We start from the raw sequence: 19157 nt of genomic DNA, 5'->3' as shown, positions 1-19157 counted from the left end.
GTTTCCTAAACAATTCTAAACCTTTTATTTTTCTAACAAGAGTGAAAAGAAACAAAAGGCAACAGTAAAATGAAAAGTTTATACACAAAGTCACGACATCTGTGTGTCTGCAATATCAATAATAATAATAATAATATAATAATAATCATCTGAACAAAAGAAAACAAAATATATTGGGATAAAGTGAGTTACAGTGAAGTTAACCTTAACTTGCAAAGAGGGAGAGAATGACAGAGGGAGGAATAAAACCAGGAGTCAAAAGGATGGGAGGGAAAAAAAAAAAAGCATAGAGCATAGAAGGGAAGAAGAGAGGGAGGAAGCCAGGAGGTGTGGAGGTACATTTTGGGAAAGTAGCACCAAAAACATTAATGCCTGTTTTTAACACTTCCCAAAATTTACTTATTTAGAATGCATGTCCCCTCAAAACAGCATCAAACACGAGATTTGAAACAACTACAAAAAAAAAAAAAAAAAGGAAAAAAAAAGTGTATCCATGGCGCTGTTGTCTCAGATCAGTAGTCAAAATCCTCTACTGCAGCACAGCTTCAGGAGTCATGCCCAAACAACAGTCTAAAATAAACCCATAGCTTATCCAACTTCAACAAGTGACTCAAGTGAAGAGAAACTGCAAATGCCGGTCCTCGTGACAGGCTTCGCTTAAACTAGCTTTTAACACAGTTGGGATAACATAGCATACTGAAAGACCTCAGAGACAACTCTAGACCAAAGACACTCCTATTACGGCAAGTCTCACATCTGTCAAGCACAGTCTTATTATGTTCACAGGAAGAATTCGTCCAGGGAAGGTGGAGAATAAAGTTTGGGTAAGACTGCGAGTCTGAACAACAACAACAACAACAAAAAAGAAAAATAATAATAATAATAAAAAATCCGGACAAATGAGATACTGCGGTGTTATGGATGATACTGGAGTGTAGAAGAGTCACCACTCTTAGTGTCTGAATGCATAAATGAGGGGTGAGAAGGAAAGCAGAGCACAGGGGAGGTCCTGTATCTCTCTGTAACTTGATACAGTCTTCTGGCACAGAAAGCCGCTGTCCCTTCAGTTTTTCAGGCTAACTGACTGTAACGAAGCTCCAACGATGACTGCATCACAAAATCTATCAAAATAAATAAATAAAGGTTAACACTAAGGTACTTTATGCATTTCAAGGTAAAAAGAAAAATCTAGAAAGGGGATATGATACCTCAGGATGGGTCTGGACAGGGGAGGGGGTGTGTCTGAAGGGGCAGGTTTTCTTTGTCTCCGAGGCATCCAGTGACCTTTGTCCTCCGTCCCCACTGCCCCCTCTGTGGCTCTTCCTCTTCCTTTTGGAGTCCTTGGTTCGCCCACGGCCTGCTCGTCTCTGCTCTTCAAGCTCAATCTGAGAGATGATGAAAGAAATGTAAAAAAAAAAAAAAACAATAATAATAATAATAATAATAATAATAATAATCAGGGTTCTAGACTAACTTTTTGACACGGGTGCCTAACTTTAAAAATGTAGGCATACCGGCACAAAAGTTAGGCGCACTCAAATTTTTCAACCGCATCGCTTATCACTGCAGTTTTACATGTGCACTTTCTTTGGGGGGGGTCCATACAGATAATATTCATTTCTAAATGATTAACTAACAAACTTGTGCTTAACGTGCTTTGTCAATATTGTAGAAAATTTTAAACGTAATCATCATCTTGGCCTCCTCTGACGACCTGTTTGCTGCTGTCTGTTGCTGAAAGGCATTGGGGAGAGGGGACACTCGGGCACTGCATTTATTGCAGCATATAATGCGTTTTCTGGATACACTGTGCTTTTTCAGCGTTCAAAGATTGATGGCACTTAACAAAAAAGTTATCAATCGTTCTTTTCATCTTTTCTCATTACCCACAGCTACATCCACTTCTGTCGGGCGTAGGCTGCTCACTAGGGCTGGGTATCATCACTGATTTCTATAATCCATTCGATTCCGGTTCTCAAAGTCCTGATTCAATTCAATTTAGCCTCAGACAGTCAGAAATATAATTCTGATCATTTATCAGTACTGATACATCTGAGACTTCATCAGAATTGTGAACATCACAGCACATGCCTTTGTGTGAAAGTAACTGAGAATAAAACACAGAAAAACATGAAGGAGATTTTCCTGGTCTGGCTTTTTATAGCAGATAACCTTAAAAATATTCTGCAATTTTGCATAATTTTAAGAAGTTTAAATTTCTTCAGTATTGAACAGCAAAAATTAGGCTTTCTTGTCCAAGGTCATTTAAGTGAAAAAAGAAAAAGACAACAACGGTAGACTGGTGGGTAATAAGCGAATGAATAATGCAGAAAACAGATTTGAGACGGGAAACTGTTCCTGAAGTACACAGAGAGCTGTGTATGAAGTTTAATTTTTATCGTGGTGGAAGCAAAACCGCAAAAGTCAGAGGGAATTTATGACGACATTGATCAAATGTGAAGCGCAGTTTGCTGCTTCTTTTGCTGCTGGCTCTGCGAATTTTGTTTGGAGAGAGACAAAACCTGCAGCTCAGAATCAGTGCAAAAAAGATGCATCAGAATCGCTAAGCTCCGACAGCGTATCCGTCTACGGGCCGTCGGGTGAGAAAGCCGAGAAAGACAAAGCTGATTCTGATGTGTCGGGTCCACTCTGTGTTTACGTCTTTGAGTGGAATCCATTAATGAATTGATATCGCTTTATTCAAGCTACTCACCTCTCTCTTCCACCTGCACTTTCAACTGGACCACGGCCAATCAGAGAGGTCCCGCCCCTGACTATCTCTGATTGGTTTAGTCCACAATAGGGGCATAATGTGTGTCTGTTGTTGACCACATGGAGAGTTGCAGAGATTTTTTTTTTTTTTTTGTTACCCGAACAGTTGGTCACAATTTCTTTTTTTTTTCCTTTCTTTTTTTTTAAGTCACACCACTGAAAAATTTGGTCGCATCTAGATGTGTAGATTTCCGCTATTCCACATATCTACAGGTAAGTAGATGCCAGACACACGACATTGTGTCACTGCACAGAGACGATAACAGTGGCTTAAACTGCAACATTTTGTAGTAAAATTAAAGTAAGCGTTTTAGTAAAATATAAAAATATTGATGACGGGTTAAGCATTTGACCTAGATGTACTAAGGCTAATGCAGAGACCTGGACTGAATGTTCCTGCCTTTCCCGTCTATCCCAAAAGCCCTTGAAGTACATGGAAGCACAAGTTCAAGTAAATACAGTGATGTAATATTTTGGATTAGCCAGAACTGAACCTTTGCCTGTAAAACTGTATTAACTTTAACACCTGACAATTTACAGGGTTTCAAACTCTAAGATTTGACTCTTTTCTTAATGCATTTCAAATAAGGAATTGCACAAAGAAGACCAACACCACACATTCTTTGGGGCCAGAGATACATGACGTTAGTCTTTTTGTGCTTTGGTCCTGGTTCTAGTTGCACATCGAAACCAAATGAGTTTTTGAAGATTAAAATTGAACTATACAGTCACTTTATTTTCTAGTACCTGTATGAGTGTGTGTAGTGTTTCTCTGGGTGGATCAGAGGCAGCTAGCAGGACTCTGTGGATGGTATGCATCTGATCTAGGGAAACCTCCAGCAGATCTCCTTCTAGCTGCAGCTCCTCCAGCTGGACCCTGGTGTCAGGGGAAAGTTCCACTACCTGACCTTTTAGCAAGGGCAGCAGGGCCAGCAGAGACCCTACACCTGAAAGGAAGGCAGATACACAGTCAGTACAGTGCACAACTTGACTTTTGGTTAAATTAAATTTAACATGCCACCTCACCTGTAACATTTGACTTCTTTTTGATGCCATTTTCACATCCACCCTGTCAAACGGGCACATAAACATATTAAAGATTTTGCCCTACTGGACAGCTCAGATTTGGTTTAATATAAAAATACACAAGAAGTTGATATAAGAAATTTACCTGTGTGCCATTGCTTTCCTTTGTGTTCTTTTTAGGTGAATTCTCCTCGGTTAAATCAATGACACCGTCGTCTCCTTCACCTCCCTCTGAGTCGGATAAAACAATAACCGAACTCCCTTCTGTCTCCTTCTCCACGCTCTTCTCCTTTTCTGGTTCACGATGAAGAGTTTCTTTGAGTTCTTGCAGCCTGTGAAGTACCTGCTGCACCTCAGGTGTCTCCAGTGCTTCCTTAGCTCGGCCCTGCCAAGTGATGGCCCTCTCTGTGAGACACTGCAGTGCTTCACCTTCAGGCAGACGCACGGGCAGCCTCTGCAGGGCTACAAGTAATGCCAGGATAGTTTCCAGGCGCGGGCGCCGTGACCGTTGGCACCGAGGACACAAGAAGCGCGAGTCCCAGTCCCACCAGCAAAGGGGGTTTATTGGTGGTCCAGAAGAGGGTAGTAGGGAGGGGAAAGGAACACAGCCACCATGAAACCAGTCCTTACAGAGATGGCAGCGTAACTGAGGCGCACGAGGCTGCCCAGAGCACACGCAGACTGACTGGGGAGGGGTGTGGTTTCTGTTACCATTCTCTTTTACAGAGTTCTTGGAAAGACCGCATGTGTCCGTCTCCATGGGATCATCCCAGCTCCCATTCTCCTTGTCCTCCTTACAACCTGCAATGCTAAGTCCAGATTTACGCATGTTCACCTTCTGTAACCTTAATAGCGCATCCTTTTCCTGGTGTTCCCCTTCTTTGAAAGCCATCACCTACAAACAGGGCATAGAAATAGATTTACCAGTTTAGCATAAAAAAGCATTCATAATGATGGAACTTAAACACTGAAAAACAAACAAACCCCAAAACAAAAACAAACAAACCAAAAAAACCAAAAACTAAAACAAAATCATATTCTGAATACTCACAATAGCTGCAGGGTCCCTCAAGTCCTGAGCAGAGAGTCCCAGAGTGTTGGTATCAGAGTCATCCAAAGGATCATCCGGCGGCCCTGCCTGATCCCGCCTCTCTCTCCTTTTTGCACATGGACATAATACCTGCAGGGGGGAACGCCAAGTTTAATTAATGATTTCATGGAGGTCACAGCGCTGTACAAACCAAAATTAAATTAACTAGTACAACCTCAACACACAAGAATTTATTCAGATAATTATTTGTTTAGTAAGTATTCTGCTTTCAATTTTGGGATTCAGACATCTATTTTATCGATTCAACAATAAATGCCAAAAAAACAAAACAACAACAAAAAACAAAAAAAACAAAACAGTATAGGACAGCTCTAAATGACCTCTAGTAGACTGTGCTGACTGCTCTTCTTCAGGAAAGTCTTGCTGGCCTTGTCCCTCCACGAGTGTGCGCTGGTCACCTGCAGTTCCAGCTGCCTCAGCTCTTCCATGAAGACTGGTAGGTCTCTGCCAATAGCTACCAGGCCCTCCAAATCATCCATACATGGGTAATGCTCCCCATTCTACAACAACACAAACATTATTTAATAATTGCAGGTATTTCAAGTATAAGTCAAACCATTAAAGTGGGAGGTAAGGTAAAAGAACAGATATTTTCTTTCCTCACCTGAATTTCCTCCAAATCTGTTACCCATGCCCGAGCTCGAGTAAGGCACCCCTGTAGAGCCAAAATGTTGGGCAACGTGACTGGGATAAGTTGGGCCTCATTTACTATTGCCTCCAGGGTGGAGAGAGGGTGCTTTTGCCTGGAAGATCAGAACCCAAAAAAATTCATTGATAGAATAGACAGAAACACTTGTAAAACAATAACACTCACTATGGCAGGGAATGTAAATTCTCTGGCCTGATTCGCCCGTCTCACCTTTGTTCGAGGCAGATCTGTGCCTTCTCTTCCCAACGTTCTGCAATCGTGAGTAGCTCCTGAAGCTCTGCCATGGCGGTCTCCACAGACACACTTTGGGGCACATTGCAGCCTGCTTCCATCAGGGTCCTCAACACATCCAGCGTCACTTCCTGCCTCTCACCTTCTGTCCCAAGGGTGCACCTCACCTTGGCCAACCAATGGCCCTGTTCCTTTAGCCCCTGGAGTAAATTACACTCTGGAACCAAAACAGGCAGCTTGGCCCCTTCCTCCAACAAGGTTTGCAACTGCTCAGGGGGTGGCGAGTCCTTCCTCCAATCTTTGTCATTGATCAATACTTGAGCTCTGCTTTGAAAATCCTCCATTGCCCGTAGAACCGTCTGAAGAATGAGAGAGTACTGAGGTCAGGCTAACATCACTCACACTTTTAAGCAGAGACTCATCACAAGATTTTTTTCTTTAGATCTCAGTCACACAGCTACAAAAACCAGTCTGTGAGCCCCTGAAAAAGCACAGATAACTAGAGAAAAATGTGTATTCCCCACCAGACTGGCAAGTTGCTGGATCAAACTGGTCACAAAGAGGGTGCTGCCCAAACGTCGTTGCTGCTAACTGCTTTAGTCAATAGAGGTCGCCTGTAGTTTGCATGAAGACACTAGGCATTTACTTTCCAAGTAGTAATTTGCAACTTTTATTTTAACAGTGATCATTATCAATTTCTAGTTTGACTCACACTTTAAGTTTCAATACTGCTTGGGGAGTAGTATACCACTTTCACATAGTGACAGCTAGCAACCACTTGCAACTGTTCCGGGAATACAGGTTTTTCCCCTTATGAATGGCGGTTGTCAGATAGTTATTCACAATCACAAGGGCTAAAGCCTTTGTGAATGAGGTTTTAATTGTAAATTACATAAATATGAAAAAGAAAAAACCCCCAGAAGATTATTTGTTTTGTGTGAAATGTTACGTTAACTTCTTAATAATTCTGAATTCTCACCTTGACCCCCTCCAACTGGTTTATTACACAGGGCAGGTTTTGTATCGTCTCAACCAAGGACTTCAGCTCGTCCAGAGTCATCCTGTTTTCACTAAAAAAAACAGAACTATGTCAGTGCATACAACCTAACGCTTTGTGCAAAACTTAAGCTTGGATTCTATCTTACCTAGTTGTTGAATTGCTGAGGAGCTCTGTACTTTTCTCTTGGCAGTGTGCTATATCTTTAAGAACAGTGTTGAGTTTTCTGAGGAGCTCATTGTCAGGAAACTTTTTCTCTGCTGCTTCCATCTTCAGCATCTCCAAGTAGTCAATTTCTGCAGTTCAACAGGCCTTTGGTGTTAGTATCGTCTTTTGAAATGATTATGTTTTACTGAAATTTCAAGGCTTTATGCAATTAATGCCGATTCCTCACCTATTTTGTTTCCTTCTTCCTGTTCAAGTGCCTCTTTTACTCTGTTGGCCCAAGAATCAAAGGACTCCGACCGAACTTTTAATCGATGTAACATGGCTAATAACTCATCCAGGGTGTACCTGTACCTGCAGAGTGAAGAGATAACAGAAAATAACACAGATGGTAGATGTATTAGAAAAGAAAAATACCACTGTATTTATTTTATGGCAATTGTATTTACACGTGCAAGCAAAAAAAACAACAACAACAACAACAACAACAACAACAACTGACAAATACCTGAGGTAGAGTTTTTCAGTGGGGCAGTTGCACAGATCCTGAGTGTGATAGAGACAGACCAGGCGCTCGGGACAGTTTGAGCAGGCCAGGGCAGAAAGGAAGCATGTGGTCTTACATTTATCACACTGTCTCTCATCATCAGGCAGCAGCTCAAAAGCTTCACGCTCTGCTTCGGTAATGCCCTGCAAGAAACGAGGTTTCCCATATTCTTAAATGAACATTAAATAATCATCAATACATAAATATTATTCAACTGAGGCATTATTTACTTATATGTGAATAAAATAAAGTTTGCTTCTGTGTCTCACCCTTTCCATCAGACTCTTTCGGAGCTTCCGCTCCTCCTGAACAATGATAAACATTTCCCGATGTGTAGCTGCAGCCAGATTAAGGTCTAGCTTCTCTGGGCTAGCAGCCATTTTACAGGTGAGCTCCTCATGGGAGAATACACAATATCTCCTAAGACGTCTGTAGTGCTCAATACAGGAACGACCAGCAGGCAGCTGAAAGAGACAGAGAAAAGTAATACTGATGGTGCAATATTGAAGGAGCAATGTGAAATGATAAGTTGGGACAGCGTAAACAGACATACCCAATCTGCAGTGCAGAAATTGACAGCTTCTGCAAAGTTATATCCCTGATTGAAGCCACTATGGTAGGCTCTGGGGAAGGTAATGACAAACTCCCCAGCACACTGATTGGTACGGACAACCTGCCAATCAGAAGCACAGCAATCAATTTAAAAACATAAATCTTTCTAACGTGTGTACATTGTTTCCCAGATGGTTGCTTGGGCAGTATATAATATGCATATATGAGCAATTGTTTATTTGTGCACCACAAAGACATTTAACAATCAAAAATTACATGTTTTTACTCTGCAATAGGGCTGTGCGATATGACCAAAATCTCATATCCCGATAGAAGACATTTATCGTCCGACAACGATATATATTACACAAAAATTACATTTTCAGTAAATTCTGTGAATCTCAGTCAACTCAACTTGTGTGAAGTGCTTTCAGCTGGGCGTCATGTACCTGGAGTCGAGTGTTATGCAAGTTCAAATGGCCGCAATTTTCCTTTGTGAGTATTTATTACATGGCGTGCTGCGAGGAAAAGCCTGTTCTTAAGTTTATTTTTTAGCACCTGACGACTCTTTTTAGCTTATCATCTGTAAACACCCTGCATACTATTTTACGTGATTCAGCTTATTTTGAAAAATCTCAACAGGATCTTCAGATTTATTTTGAAAGATTCATGTGAAAAATAAACAAGCGGAGGGCGGAGCCACGCGATGGTTTTACCATTGTTGTTGCTAACGACAACGCATAAAAACAGTCGCTTGTGCGTCTGTTGCCGTAAACAGTTTATTTTGCGACACCCTGAAACAAACGATAGCGTAATATGAAACGATAGGCGTTTTCATATCGTCATCCGATATATATCGTTATATCAAACAGCCCTACTCTGCAAGTTGCTGACAAATACTTGGACAGTACAATCAGTGCTTCTCCAGTGTAGCCAGTGTGAGATCAGTGGAACATAAACAAGCTACAAAGTGTGGTTAGAGTGCCCAGCCAATTAACAGAGCAGAAGATTATCAATGACTACGGTATGACAATAGTATGTTAAACAACTGATATGTTACTAATGCACAAAAACATTTGTACTGCTGATTCTGAGATGTGAGGATGCCACCCACCACTTCCCACCACAGCACCCCCATACAGAGATTGTCAGGGGAATCTTTGCTGTGTGACAGGAAGATGTAAACAGGCAAGGTGGAAAACAGCTGCACAAACTACTGCTGCTTGTCTGTACTTTGAAGTAGAAAATGTGCAGCTGTATGCCCGCTGTAACCATTCAACCAGAGCAATACATAACCACATTTTGCATGGGTGTGAGGACGTTAATCCGCTTCTGCTAACAATGTCAACGTTACCCACACTTGGCAAACTGATAATATGACATTGGGTGTGCGCAATGTTTTGTATGATGCAAACCACCACTTGTTTTAGCCTCATTTAACATTGAATTCAGCATAAAATGTCTTTTAAATACACATTCAATATTTGTGATCATGTCTGAGTCAGCCTGTGTGAGATGTCTAGCAGTGACTGAACTTTCAAAATAAAAGCAAACTGATTGTCTAATCGTGGATGGTGATGTTTTTTCAGACAGGGTGGGGGGCATTTAAATGCCTCTGAGGCCTACTAAAGTAAACTCCATGTGTAGGAAACACTGGTGTATGTGATTTGATGTGACACTGACCGGGACACCATGAGCCATGAGAATATTTGGGTTCATGATGGTGACCAGCTGATGCAGGAGGTCAGGCTGGAACTCAAACAGCTCTGGTGTTAGCTTCTTCATAACCTCCTCAAGTCGCTCAGCTGCCATAGAGGGAACCCCATACCAAGTCTTGGGTTCACCCCTAGAGATGGAAGATACATGGGGAGTGAAGGGGAGAGAGTGCAAAGTTAGTCTTTCTCTAAAGTACACGTACAAATGACATACTGTCTCTGCACTTAAAAGCTTCCTGAACAAATGCATTGAGCATGCTGTACCAGTGCAGGTAGTTGATGGAGTAGCTCCAGTGATCCTCAATGTGCCAGCAGAAAGCTGAGAACACCATGCCCACGTAGAGCCATGGCACCTTCATCCCAGAGATGTCTCCATTAATATGGCACAGGAGTGACTGCTCTAGCACAGGCATCACATTCAAGTTCCACCCACAGCGGGCATATTCCTGACCAAAAAGGAAAGCAAAAACAAACAAAAAACATGGTTATGAACAACTTTAATGATTAGAGATTGGCAACATTTAGTATTTTAAAGCAAAAATGGCAAAGATACACTGGTGTCTGTCTCTCCAAATGGAATAAACTGCAGCATTTCCTTCTCAATTAAAACATTTGGTCAATTAAATACTGATAAATATTTATATTTAAAAACATTTGTTGTACTTTGGACCAAAGATAAAATCAAAAGAAGTAATTTACTTAAATAATCTTGAACTGCGACAAATTATAATTGACTTTTTTGACAAAAATTATTATAAAGAAAGTAAATCAGTCAAAAATGTAAATAAATGTCACACTGTAGAATTACATGGAACGCACAGCATGTGCAGCAGCAGCTTTGATGTGTCTTCACTGTAGGTTACCAGCAATTTTCATTTAAGCGTCTGTTGTAGTACATTTAGCACAAAAAAGTTTTATGATGTAGCTGCAGTTTTACTTTTGAAACATTTTAAAGGATGTTTGTGATTTTTTTTCCACCTTTATCATCTTAACTCTGAATTAGGTGGGGATTAGTTTCACACAAAATCCATTCTACAGTGGTGTTTTGTGGATACACTAACTACTTTCCGGCTTTTTCAGTTGACAAGATTTTCAACAGTTAATCTAAAGCCGGATACTGCAATCATCACTCAAACAAAGACTGCCAATGAAAAACTGAGCTTAGAAAATAAGAAAAACAATGCACGTACCTCCTCTTCCTTTGTGAGCTTCCTCTTGCCATTGTTCATTGGGAAGCCACTACCAAACTCTTTGGAGTGTATGTCTGCTCCGTATTCAACAGTCACGTCTTCCTCAATACTACTTACTAATCGCCAGAATTCTCTCTCTACGAGCTCAGTGGGGACCATCTATACAGGCAAAAAATATAAACGCTAGAGATTAGCCTCTCTCCATTTTAATTACTGAAGGGGGAATCATGATTCATAATGAAAAGCAAATGAGACACTCACATGGACAGGCATGTTGAAGTAATCTGCTTTGAAAGTATCTGCCATTTCCCCAAAACTCTGCAGTGTGTACTCCCGTGTCGCTTGCTCAAAGCCAAAGGCTTCTGTGGGTTTTTTACACTCCTAAAAACATTAAATTCAAAAAACAAAACAAGATGACACATAAAGAAAATCAAAACCTCTAAGAGTCTTGCAGATTAAAAGGCAAACACATGCTTTTAAACATTCTTACGTACTTCTGCCACACACTTAGGGCATCGCCAGTTGCCCTTGGGAGGATCGGCAAGTGGGGGTAGTAGACAGTAAGTGTGGTAGTTGTCATCACAGCCGTCACATAGCATTAGTTTCTCGTCATCGTCTCCCCGACCACACATCCGACACACAAAAGAATCCACCTTTGAAAGTCAGTGATTAAAATAACATTAATCACAAGGCTTTGAGCCAAATGATGCCAACTTTGAACCGAACATCTGAAAAACAGGTTCCTGGGAACCAAAGCAGTGATTCTCGCAAAAGTTCTAAAGAATACCATCTACCTTGTTTACAGGGCTGAATAATCATTTATGCTATAATGTAATTAGATATCACATTTATCACAATTTTAACTGCCAAAATGGAGTAATCACTAACTCTACTTACACACTGAGGATTGTTGAGATTGCGTCTAAGGCGCATTGTCATTTTGGTGCAAGGTGTATCATCTTCCTCCTCTTTATGTCCTTTCCCATTCTCTTCCGCTGGTTCTTCTTTCTTCACTGCCATCTTTACTGTAACACTAGGAGGAGGAAGCTGTGGGCCTGATGAGCTCCCATCACTCTGTCTCTCTTGAGGGTCCAGGGGCTCTGATTTGATTGAGGTGTCACTCAAAGGAGGTGGTATGTTGTCCTTGACAGTAACAGTTTGAGGCAACTCATCTAAAAACAGGAGGAAGAATCGCTCAGAGTCAGATGTGGTCAATTATTGACTGGTATTACTAGTGCCAAGATATAAAAGCCAAAATTCATGGGCCTCAAATACAAAAATTTAAAAAAGCTGTTTAATAAAGTTATAGTAATGATACCTTTCTTTCTGATGCCCTTGTCCCTTGCCACCAGTCCAAGTCCCATCATCTTAGGTCCTGCACCATAAATCTGTAACTTCTTCAATTCTGGGTTCTTCTCTATGTCTTCCTCTGTTGGTTCAGGCTGTGGAAAGAAGAAGTCTTTTACAAATCAGAAAGCAAGAAACAGACAGCAGCTACTCCTCAAAGCACAAAGAGCAAGCAGAACACACAGTTAAAAACATGAGAGCGTAGCAATGCATCACAAGAAGGGATTATTCTAGGTTAGAAAGTAAGGAAAAGTTAACCTACATCACAGTGAAGCTTAAAGGTTAAGACCCATCACCATCACACACACATCAACAGCAGATGCAACCATTCATTTAAGTGGAGGGCACTGGTAAGGATTTTAAGTTATGTCATCTATTTAGTCAACTCAGGTTGATTATTGGTTTTACGAGTCGGGTGAGAACACAAAAATAAATCAATAGCAGACATACAGAGTAGATTAGGGCTGCCATTCACAATTATTTTTTAAAAGGGTAAATGGATTTTGAAAAGCAATGTCAAAGGCAGGAATGCATCTCAGACACAAAGTTTCATGCTCATATAACAAAGATAAGCCATTTTAGCATCTAAAGCTGTGCTAAAACATCCCAAAAACAGATATTATTTAGTTTTCCATTCCTATTGGATGATTTAAACTTCAGAAAAACTGCAGAAAAATGACATCACATTACAGCAAAACATGAAAACTACAAATTAGTGTAGCCACATTCTGGACTATATTGCATCTGGGAGGTTTAGAACATGGAGAAATCCAATTTAATCAAAATACTACCTGCACATAATATTAATGGGGGGGTGAATATTTTAGGACAGTGATCAGATTTTCAGTCTGCACAAAACACATGCATGATCAGCAACGCTGACAAAACCATAACAGGCCGTAATGTCACAATTAAACAGAATTATTGTTTTTAAAAGGAAAGACACAAAAGCATTTCTTGTTTAGAACAGCCATTCCAAACAAACATAACGTCTTCGCATAACATTCATTTAAGAGGTTTCCTCAGTCAGTCCCAATCATGAAAGGATTTGGTGAAAACTTGCTCAACCCCCACTTTTTGCACACAGGTGTGCACTAAGAATCCAGTAAACCACATTCAAACCACAACCTGTCTTCCAACAAGACAGTTCATGTTTGCATATCATACCAATACTATTGCCAATCACAGCACAAAAACTGTACATAAACGATACCAAAGACTCAAAATTTCTTTAGATAAGAGGTCAAGACATTACAAGGAAAAAAAAGTTAGAAATTTAATCAAAAAGGATTCAAAATATTTGCCACCTGTGTGCAGTTGTACTCCCTTTAACTGACAAATGTAGCTTTGGCCACCTAAAACATTACCTATATTGTCCTTGTGCACAATGCAAGCACCTTTTTCAGTCAGCCAAACCCTGTGGACTGAACGCAACAGATATCAAAGCAGATGAAAAGGGCTTGAGGTTGTGGAGCTATCACTCTTTGATCTGAGGCCTGTACTACAAAGCAAAGTTTGGGCTTCAGGTTCAACTATGGAGCTAAAGTCTTTGAGCTTATTCACCGCTTATGCTTAATTTACGCTACCACGGTTGTGTCCGTTTGCAGAAGTATTTGACTATAGAGAAGGATTTTCAACCAGCACAAAAGTACTCCCATGCAGTCCTTCAAAATCCCAACTACATGCTGCTCAATGTGGATAACTCTCCGTATTGGTCGAAATCTGATTGAGATTGAGAAGGGGGCCAGAGAAGTGAGTGACACTGAGGGCTCATCAGGAATGAGAGGAGTGCGACAAAAAGAATAAGATCAGAAAGTAATCAGAAGTAATAAAATACAGACAGTGGCTACAGTGAGCACTTCATTGTTTTTAATGCTTTTTCACTTCAGCTCTTTGTATGTTACAACTTTTACTCATCTCCACAGCTGGCTCATAGACCAACAACAGAACACAAGCAAGAGTAGCCCTTGGACCGGTTGCACCGCATGTTTTTGTTACTGCCCCATCTAACAACAGATGCTCTCTGCAGGTAGACAAGCAGTCCAAAGCTGCCAATGGACTTCCCACACGCTACCACTGCTGAAACATAATTTCCCCAATAGTGTGTTTCTAATGCCATGGTAAGCTACCTCTACCAGAGCAGGTCATGTTTGGGAATAAGAGTTGAACATCAACAAACACCACCAGCTAGTGACTAATCAATTCTGTCAAATATAGTGCATGTTGTGAAAGCATCTATAATTTAAAGAATTCTCTAAAGTCTTTCCTTCATGAGGAGCAGTAAGAAATAGCCTTTAGAGCAAATATATTTCTAGATTTTTTGTTTTGTTTTTTGTTTGTTTTTTTAAAAACACTGCACCTGTTAATCTTTGTAATCACATATGCTGTAAACACTAGACAGAAAAACACCGGGGTGCCTTATTGAGTTGACAGACACCTTCGTGTGATTTAGTGCGACTGCAGATAGGGTAAGTGAAGCCAAATAAAGAACAGACATACTGGATATGCCTCACTTGCTTCATAGTACAGGCCCCCTGATCTCAAATGGGCAAAACCACCTAGACGACAACAATATGTTCAGAATGGCGCTTATTTATTTTAGTGCTTGAGTGCATTAAGAATCCAATATTTCGCTGTCTGCTGTCAAAATATAGTGCTTGGTAAGTGAAACCCTATTAAATTAAACCTAGCTGGTTCTTCAGTGTGAGTGCACTCAAAAAAAAGAACACATGCAGTCACACTGTTAACTGCTGTAATGAGGGAGCAAGCCAACACAGCGCAAGTGAAAAGGCACACAGACATCCCAGCAACAAAGCATCACAAGCCAATTACTACCACACAGAAATAGCATGAGTGAAATAGAGAAGACTAGAGAGCACAACAGCCCAAAAACGAGACTAGAAAAATTTGTTTGTCAATATTGTCTATAATGAACCGTTTTAGTTAGGGCCTTGGAAGAATGGTTCTCAACAGCAGTGTCATTCTTGTATTCAAAGTCCAATCCCCTTGAATTTTTAAAATAAGATAATGTCTAGAAACACATCGATAGCATTATAAAACACTTCTGTCCAAGATGAGGCTACATGGTCTCATAGTCCTAGAGCAATTTTAAGAAAAAAGACCAAAGGGCTTAAATAAGAAGAAAAGAAGTCAGGGAAGTTTCTCTGCATTCAGTGTAAATCAATATGGAGATTTAACAAGAGAAGGCTTTTTATGGCAACAGTTCTGTGACCATATTATGGGCTGGCACCCCCACACTGAGAAGGGATGATTGCATGTTAATGAAAATGTTTTAGTGGTTAATTATAAAAACAAAACAAAAAAAAAAAAATAAATCAAACATTTAGACAACTTCAAAGGGGGTATGGTGGTCTAGGAAAAGAGTGGGGACGTAAAGGGAGCTCATATGCTCAAGAGGCAGTACCGCAGAGATGAGTTGAGAGCCAGTGGTGAGAGGATGGGGGGCCAGATCCTCTGGACCCTGCAAAGGGAGACAATAACAGCAACAATAAACTAAGACAAGAGGAAAACAGGAGATGAAAGAGGAAGGGAGAGAGCCTGGAGAGAACAACCAGTAGTTGTAGAGAAGAAAAAAAAAACCCAGTGGGACATTATGAGTCCAGGATCACATCTTATGTAGGATGTACAATTTTAGATCTAATAGGAGCTGCTGAGGATTGCCATTTTAGCTGAGGTTTGTTTTATTGCACGACACTTGGAATGCAGTCTAGAAATATGAAGTTTTTCTAGATTAGCTTTTCTAGAGAGAGATATTTGTAAATACAGAATTAAACAATATTGTTTATATTGACATAGCGCGATATCAATTATTTTACACAGAGACTTTTTTTAATAAAGCTGTGCTTGTGAACCCTCCAACTCATGCTCATTCTCAAAGTTCACCTACCACATGGAGGGAAAATTTGAAGGTTTATGTCTATGCAGTTTGTAGTCATCAAGTTCATCATAGTCTAAGGGGCTTGGAAGGAAGCGCCTGGACTTAAGGTCCATGTCGCAAAAGTCAACCAAGTATGATGACTTGTATAAGCAATGTTAAGAGTCAGTCACCAACTTCAAAACTATCAGTCTGCATTTAGTATACAGTGCAGACTGGTAGGCAGTGATTTTTTTTAAAAGTATAAAACAAAGAGTAGCAGGTTACTCTGTGTGACCTTTTTGAAATTGCTGTTGTCAGTGAAGTCTGGTGGAGTCACAGCTTCCCTTTCTTGTCAGAAAGATTTGTCTGACAGCAGGTAAAGTGGTGAAGACACTTACACTGATATCGATTTCTTATAGATGGCTAAAATTCATGATGCCATCAACCTCGTCCATAGCCACAAATGACTTCAGTTGGGTGTTCTTGCCTGCTTTTGTATATCGACTGAAGGTAATATCAATTATAGCTCTGACACACACACACACACACACACACACACACACACACACACACACACACACCTAAGTGAAAACTGTTTTGGGTCTCTAAAATAAGTGCAGAGTTTCCTGGAAATTGTAGTAAACTGTGGCAGAGAAACAAACTTTTTAAATAGGACCCATGAAATTAATATTATTACATTTTTTGTTGAGCAACCTGGTGATAAAAATGCTTTTGACATCCCCCCTGTTGCTTCTGAAGAATATTGTGAGGCATATATCACTTTTACTATAAATATTTAATATATGATTTTTGGGGACAAATTACCCAGCCCAAGTCTGAACATGTGCTCAAAACTGGACGTGTTCAAATCCCAGTATAGTGCTGTATAAAAGCTGAAAGAAAACCATGCATTGAATAGGATATAAAGGACATTCTTAGGCAGTAATCACTGTCAGTTAACTCGTCACAACTGCACACATTAATTTTCTAAATTGTTTGTTCTCAAACTTAAATGTGCAAAATAAAAATGCACATAAAAAAATAAATAAAATTAAAATCTACAGGCAGCCATGCTGCATCTAAGTAGAAGCAGATGTGAATGTAGGTTTGTCCAAAAGTTGGGTTGTAGATTAGTAAAAATTATTAAAGATAAATAAATAAAAATATACTGTGCATTTACTTGAGTGACTGGAGAAAGTGCAAGAAACAGATCAGAGAACAACATAATAGTGCAAAGAGGAGCGACAGCAGAGGAAAGCAAAGCAGCGCGACAGGATGGAGAATAAGCAAACTATGATGCGCTCTGGGTGCACTCTCATTTTCCAGATACAACTGATTCACATGGGTACATAAAGGACTTGGAAACAGTAGCATGACGGCATGGTCCACTCAATAAGATTTTCAAACACTTGCAGTGTAAATGGTGTGCCTGCAGTGATGGAAGCACTGTTATTTCTATGCAAAATTATCACAGAAGTAGAAAGTGAACTGTTAAATGACACTAAAATTTAAGCATGACGGAACAGGCTTCTGAATTCACTGTTACTTCTAGATTGAACAATAAAAATGTGCAGATAACTATGTTACACTTAGATTTAAAATGTTGTAATGCAAGATTTAAAATGTTGTAATGCAAGATAGAAAAATCAAAGTAAACATCTAATTTAGTTGCATAATTTAAGTCCTCCTAGAAAAGTTTCTTAGGTTTGCACTTGCTAATTTTATGCATCTTTCCAGTAAATGTAACCAGTGCTGATTGTACTGCTGTTTATTTTGACCACAACACTTTCTACATAAGAAGTTTTTTAAGTCACAGCAGTCACATTTTCTTCCCTTCTATAATTATAAATAAGCCCAATCAGGCTGCCTGAAAACTACATGAATACCAGGTGGTCTCTCACACACACACACACACACACACACACACACACACACACACACTATAAATTGGACTACATTAAAACCACACTGCTGCTGAAACAGACTAGATTAACCAAACCAACACGAGTTTTGCATCGCTTTACAAACAACTTTTTCTGTGGTGGACAGTTTCTTTTTGAGGCAGCAAGCCTATTTGGAAATGTGATTCAACAAATGCCATTTATGTAACCAAAATACACATCAACAGAGTCATTGGTCACAGAGGTATGCAAATATACTCAAAGAGCATTAAGGACTGATAGTCTCACTCACATCAGGCTGGCAGCGGTTTGCTCTGCGTCCGTAACTGCTGATTTTGGGTGGCTGCACTGACTGTCGTAGGGGAATGGAGTGAGGCTTGTACTCTTTGTCCACATCTTCCCCATCATAGTGCTTCGGCTTACAGTGCTGGTAAGTGTTTGGTTTTTTTAAGGAAAGAAAAAAAAATTATTAATAATATTCACAGATAAACTCAATTTGAAGGCTGTCTATTAACTGATCACCCCATGTACCAAGAGACCAGAATGTAGAGCATTACCTGCAAGCTGGTACCAGATTGGAACATTTCATAGGGGTAGACAATCCTCTCATAGTGTGAGCGCAGCAGAGAACCGATGTTCTTGCCCGGAGGGTAGCCAAGCCTCTGCGCAATGCGAGCCCAGCGCCGCTCCTTACAGACCATCTCAAAACCTCCTTCATCCGTCACAATCTTTGGCAGAAATATATTTTTACCCATACTTTTTACAAACTGAACAATTAAAAAATAAATAAATAAATAAATATATATATATATATTTTGAGTAAAAAAAATTTTTTATTTATACTCACCTTTGACAGGCTGAAAAGATCAAGTATGCGCCTTTCAATATGTGGAATTTTTAAAGAAGATCCCTGGATCTCCCAAAATCTGGCGATGCGGTCCAAATAATTAAGCTTCACTCTTGTCTCCGCCTAAAAACCGATGTATGGGGAAAACACCACAATTACTATAGCCTTTTCCACCCAAATAAATTACTGACAAATAAAGAAATAAAAAAATAAAATAAAAAAAAAGGGGG

The 19157-nt window shown here is 40.0% G+C and overlaps 1 protein-coding gene across 3 annotated transcripts in view; it reads right to left on the bottom strand.

Annotated features, from left to right (window-relative positions):
* Positions 1–5: 5 nt before the first annotated feature.
* The window catches only part of kdm5c (lysine (K)-specific demethylase 5C), a 22219-nt gene continuing 3067 nt past the window's right edge, over positions 6–19157 (bottom strand). For 2 of the 3 annotated variants that reach the window (XM_014336250.2, XM_014336249.2), the window contains exons 4-29: positions 18928–19050; positions 18638–18808; positions 18373–18507; positions 15727–15783; positions 12274–12397; positions 11853–12127; positions 11450–11608; positions 11217–11336; positions 10956–11114; positions 10030–10211; positions 9734–9896; positions 8052–8171; positions 7768–7962; positions 7460–7641; positions 7181–7305; positions 6935–7082; positions 6769–6859; positions 5769–6148; positions 5514–5652; positions 5230–5409; positions 4850–4978; positions 3944–4693; positions 3799–3841; positions 3520–3719; positions 1209–1385; positions 6–1121 (exon numbers count right to left, since the gene is read on the bottom strand). In XM_014336250.2, coding sequence (XP_014191736.1) covers positions 1113–1121; positions 1209–1385; positions 3520–3719; positions 3799–3841; positions 3944–4693; positions 4850–4978; positions 5230–5409; positions 5514–5652; positions 5769–6148; positions 6769–6859; positions 6935–7082; positions 7181–7305; positions 7460–7641; positions 7768–7962; positions 8052–8171; positions 9734–9896; positions 10030–10211; positions 10956–11114; positions 11217–11336; positions 11450–11608; positions 11853–12127; positions 12274–12397; positions 15727–15783; positions 18373–18507; positions 18638–18808; positions 18928–19050 — 4536 coding nt within the window. In that variant the 3' untranslated portion in view covers positions 6–1112. The remainder of the gene's footprint in view (positions 1122–1208; positions 1386–3519; positions 3720–3798; positions 3842–3943; positions 4694–4849; positions 4979–5229; positions 5410–5513; positions 5653–5768; positions 6149–6768; positions 6860–6934; positions 7083–7180; positions 7306–7459; positions 7642–7767; positions 7963–8051; positions 8172–9733; positions 9897–10029; positions 10212–10955; positions 11115–11216; positions 11337–11449; positions 11609–11852; positions 12128–12273; positions 12398–15726; positions 15784–18372; positions 18508–18637; positions 18809–18927; positions 19051–19157) is intronic. The other variant, XM_014336251.2, reaches the window with a different exon arrangement.

This window comes from Haplochromis burtoni, unplaced genomic scaffold (genome assembly GCF_018398535.1).
Source record: "Haplochromis burtoni strain Fernald_Lab_line unplaced genomic scaffold, NCSU_Asbu1 Contig_134, whole genome shotgun sequence".
NCBI lineage: Eukaryota > Metazoa > Chordata > Actinopteri > Cichliformes > Cichlidae > Haplochromis > Haplochromis burtoni.
This window is presented reverse-complemented; position numbering and strand designations above follow the sequence as displayed.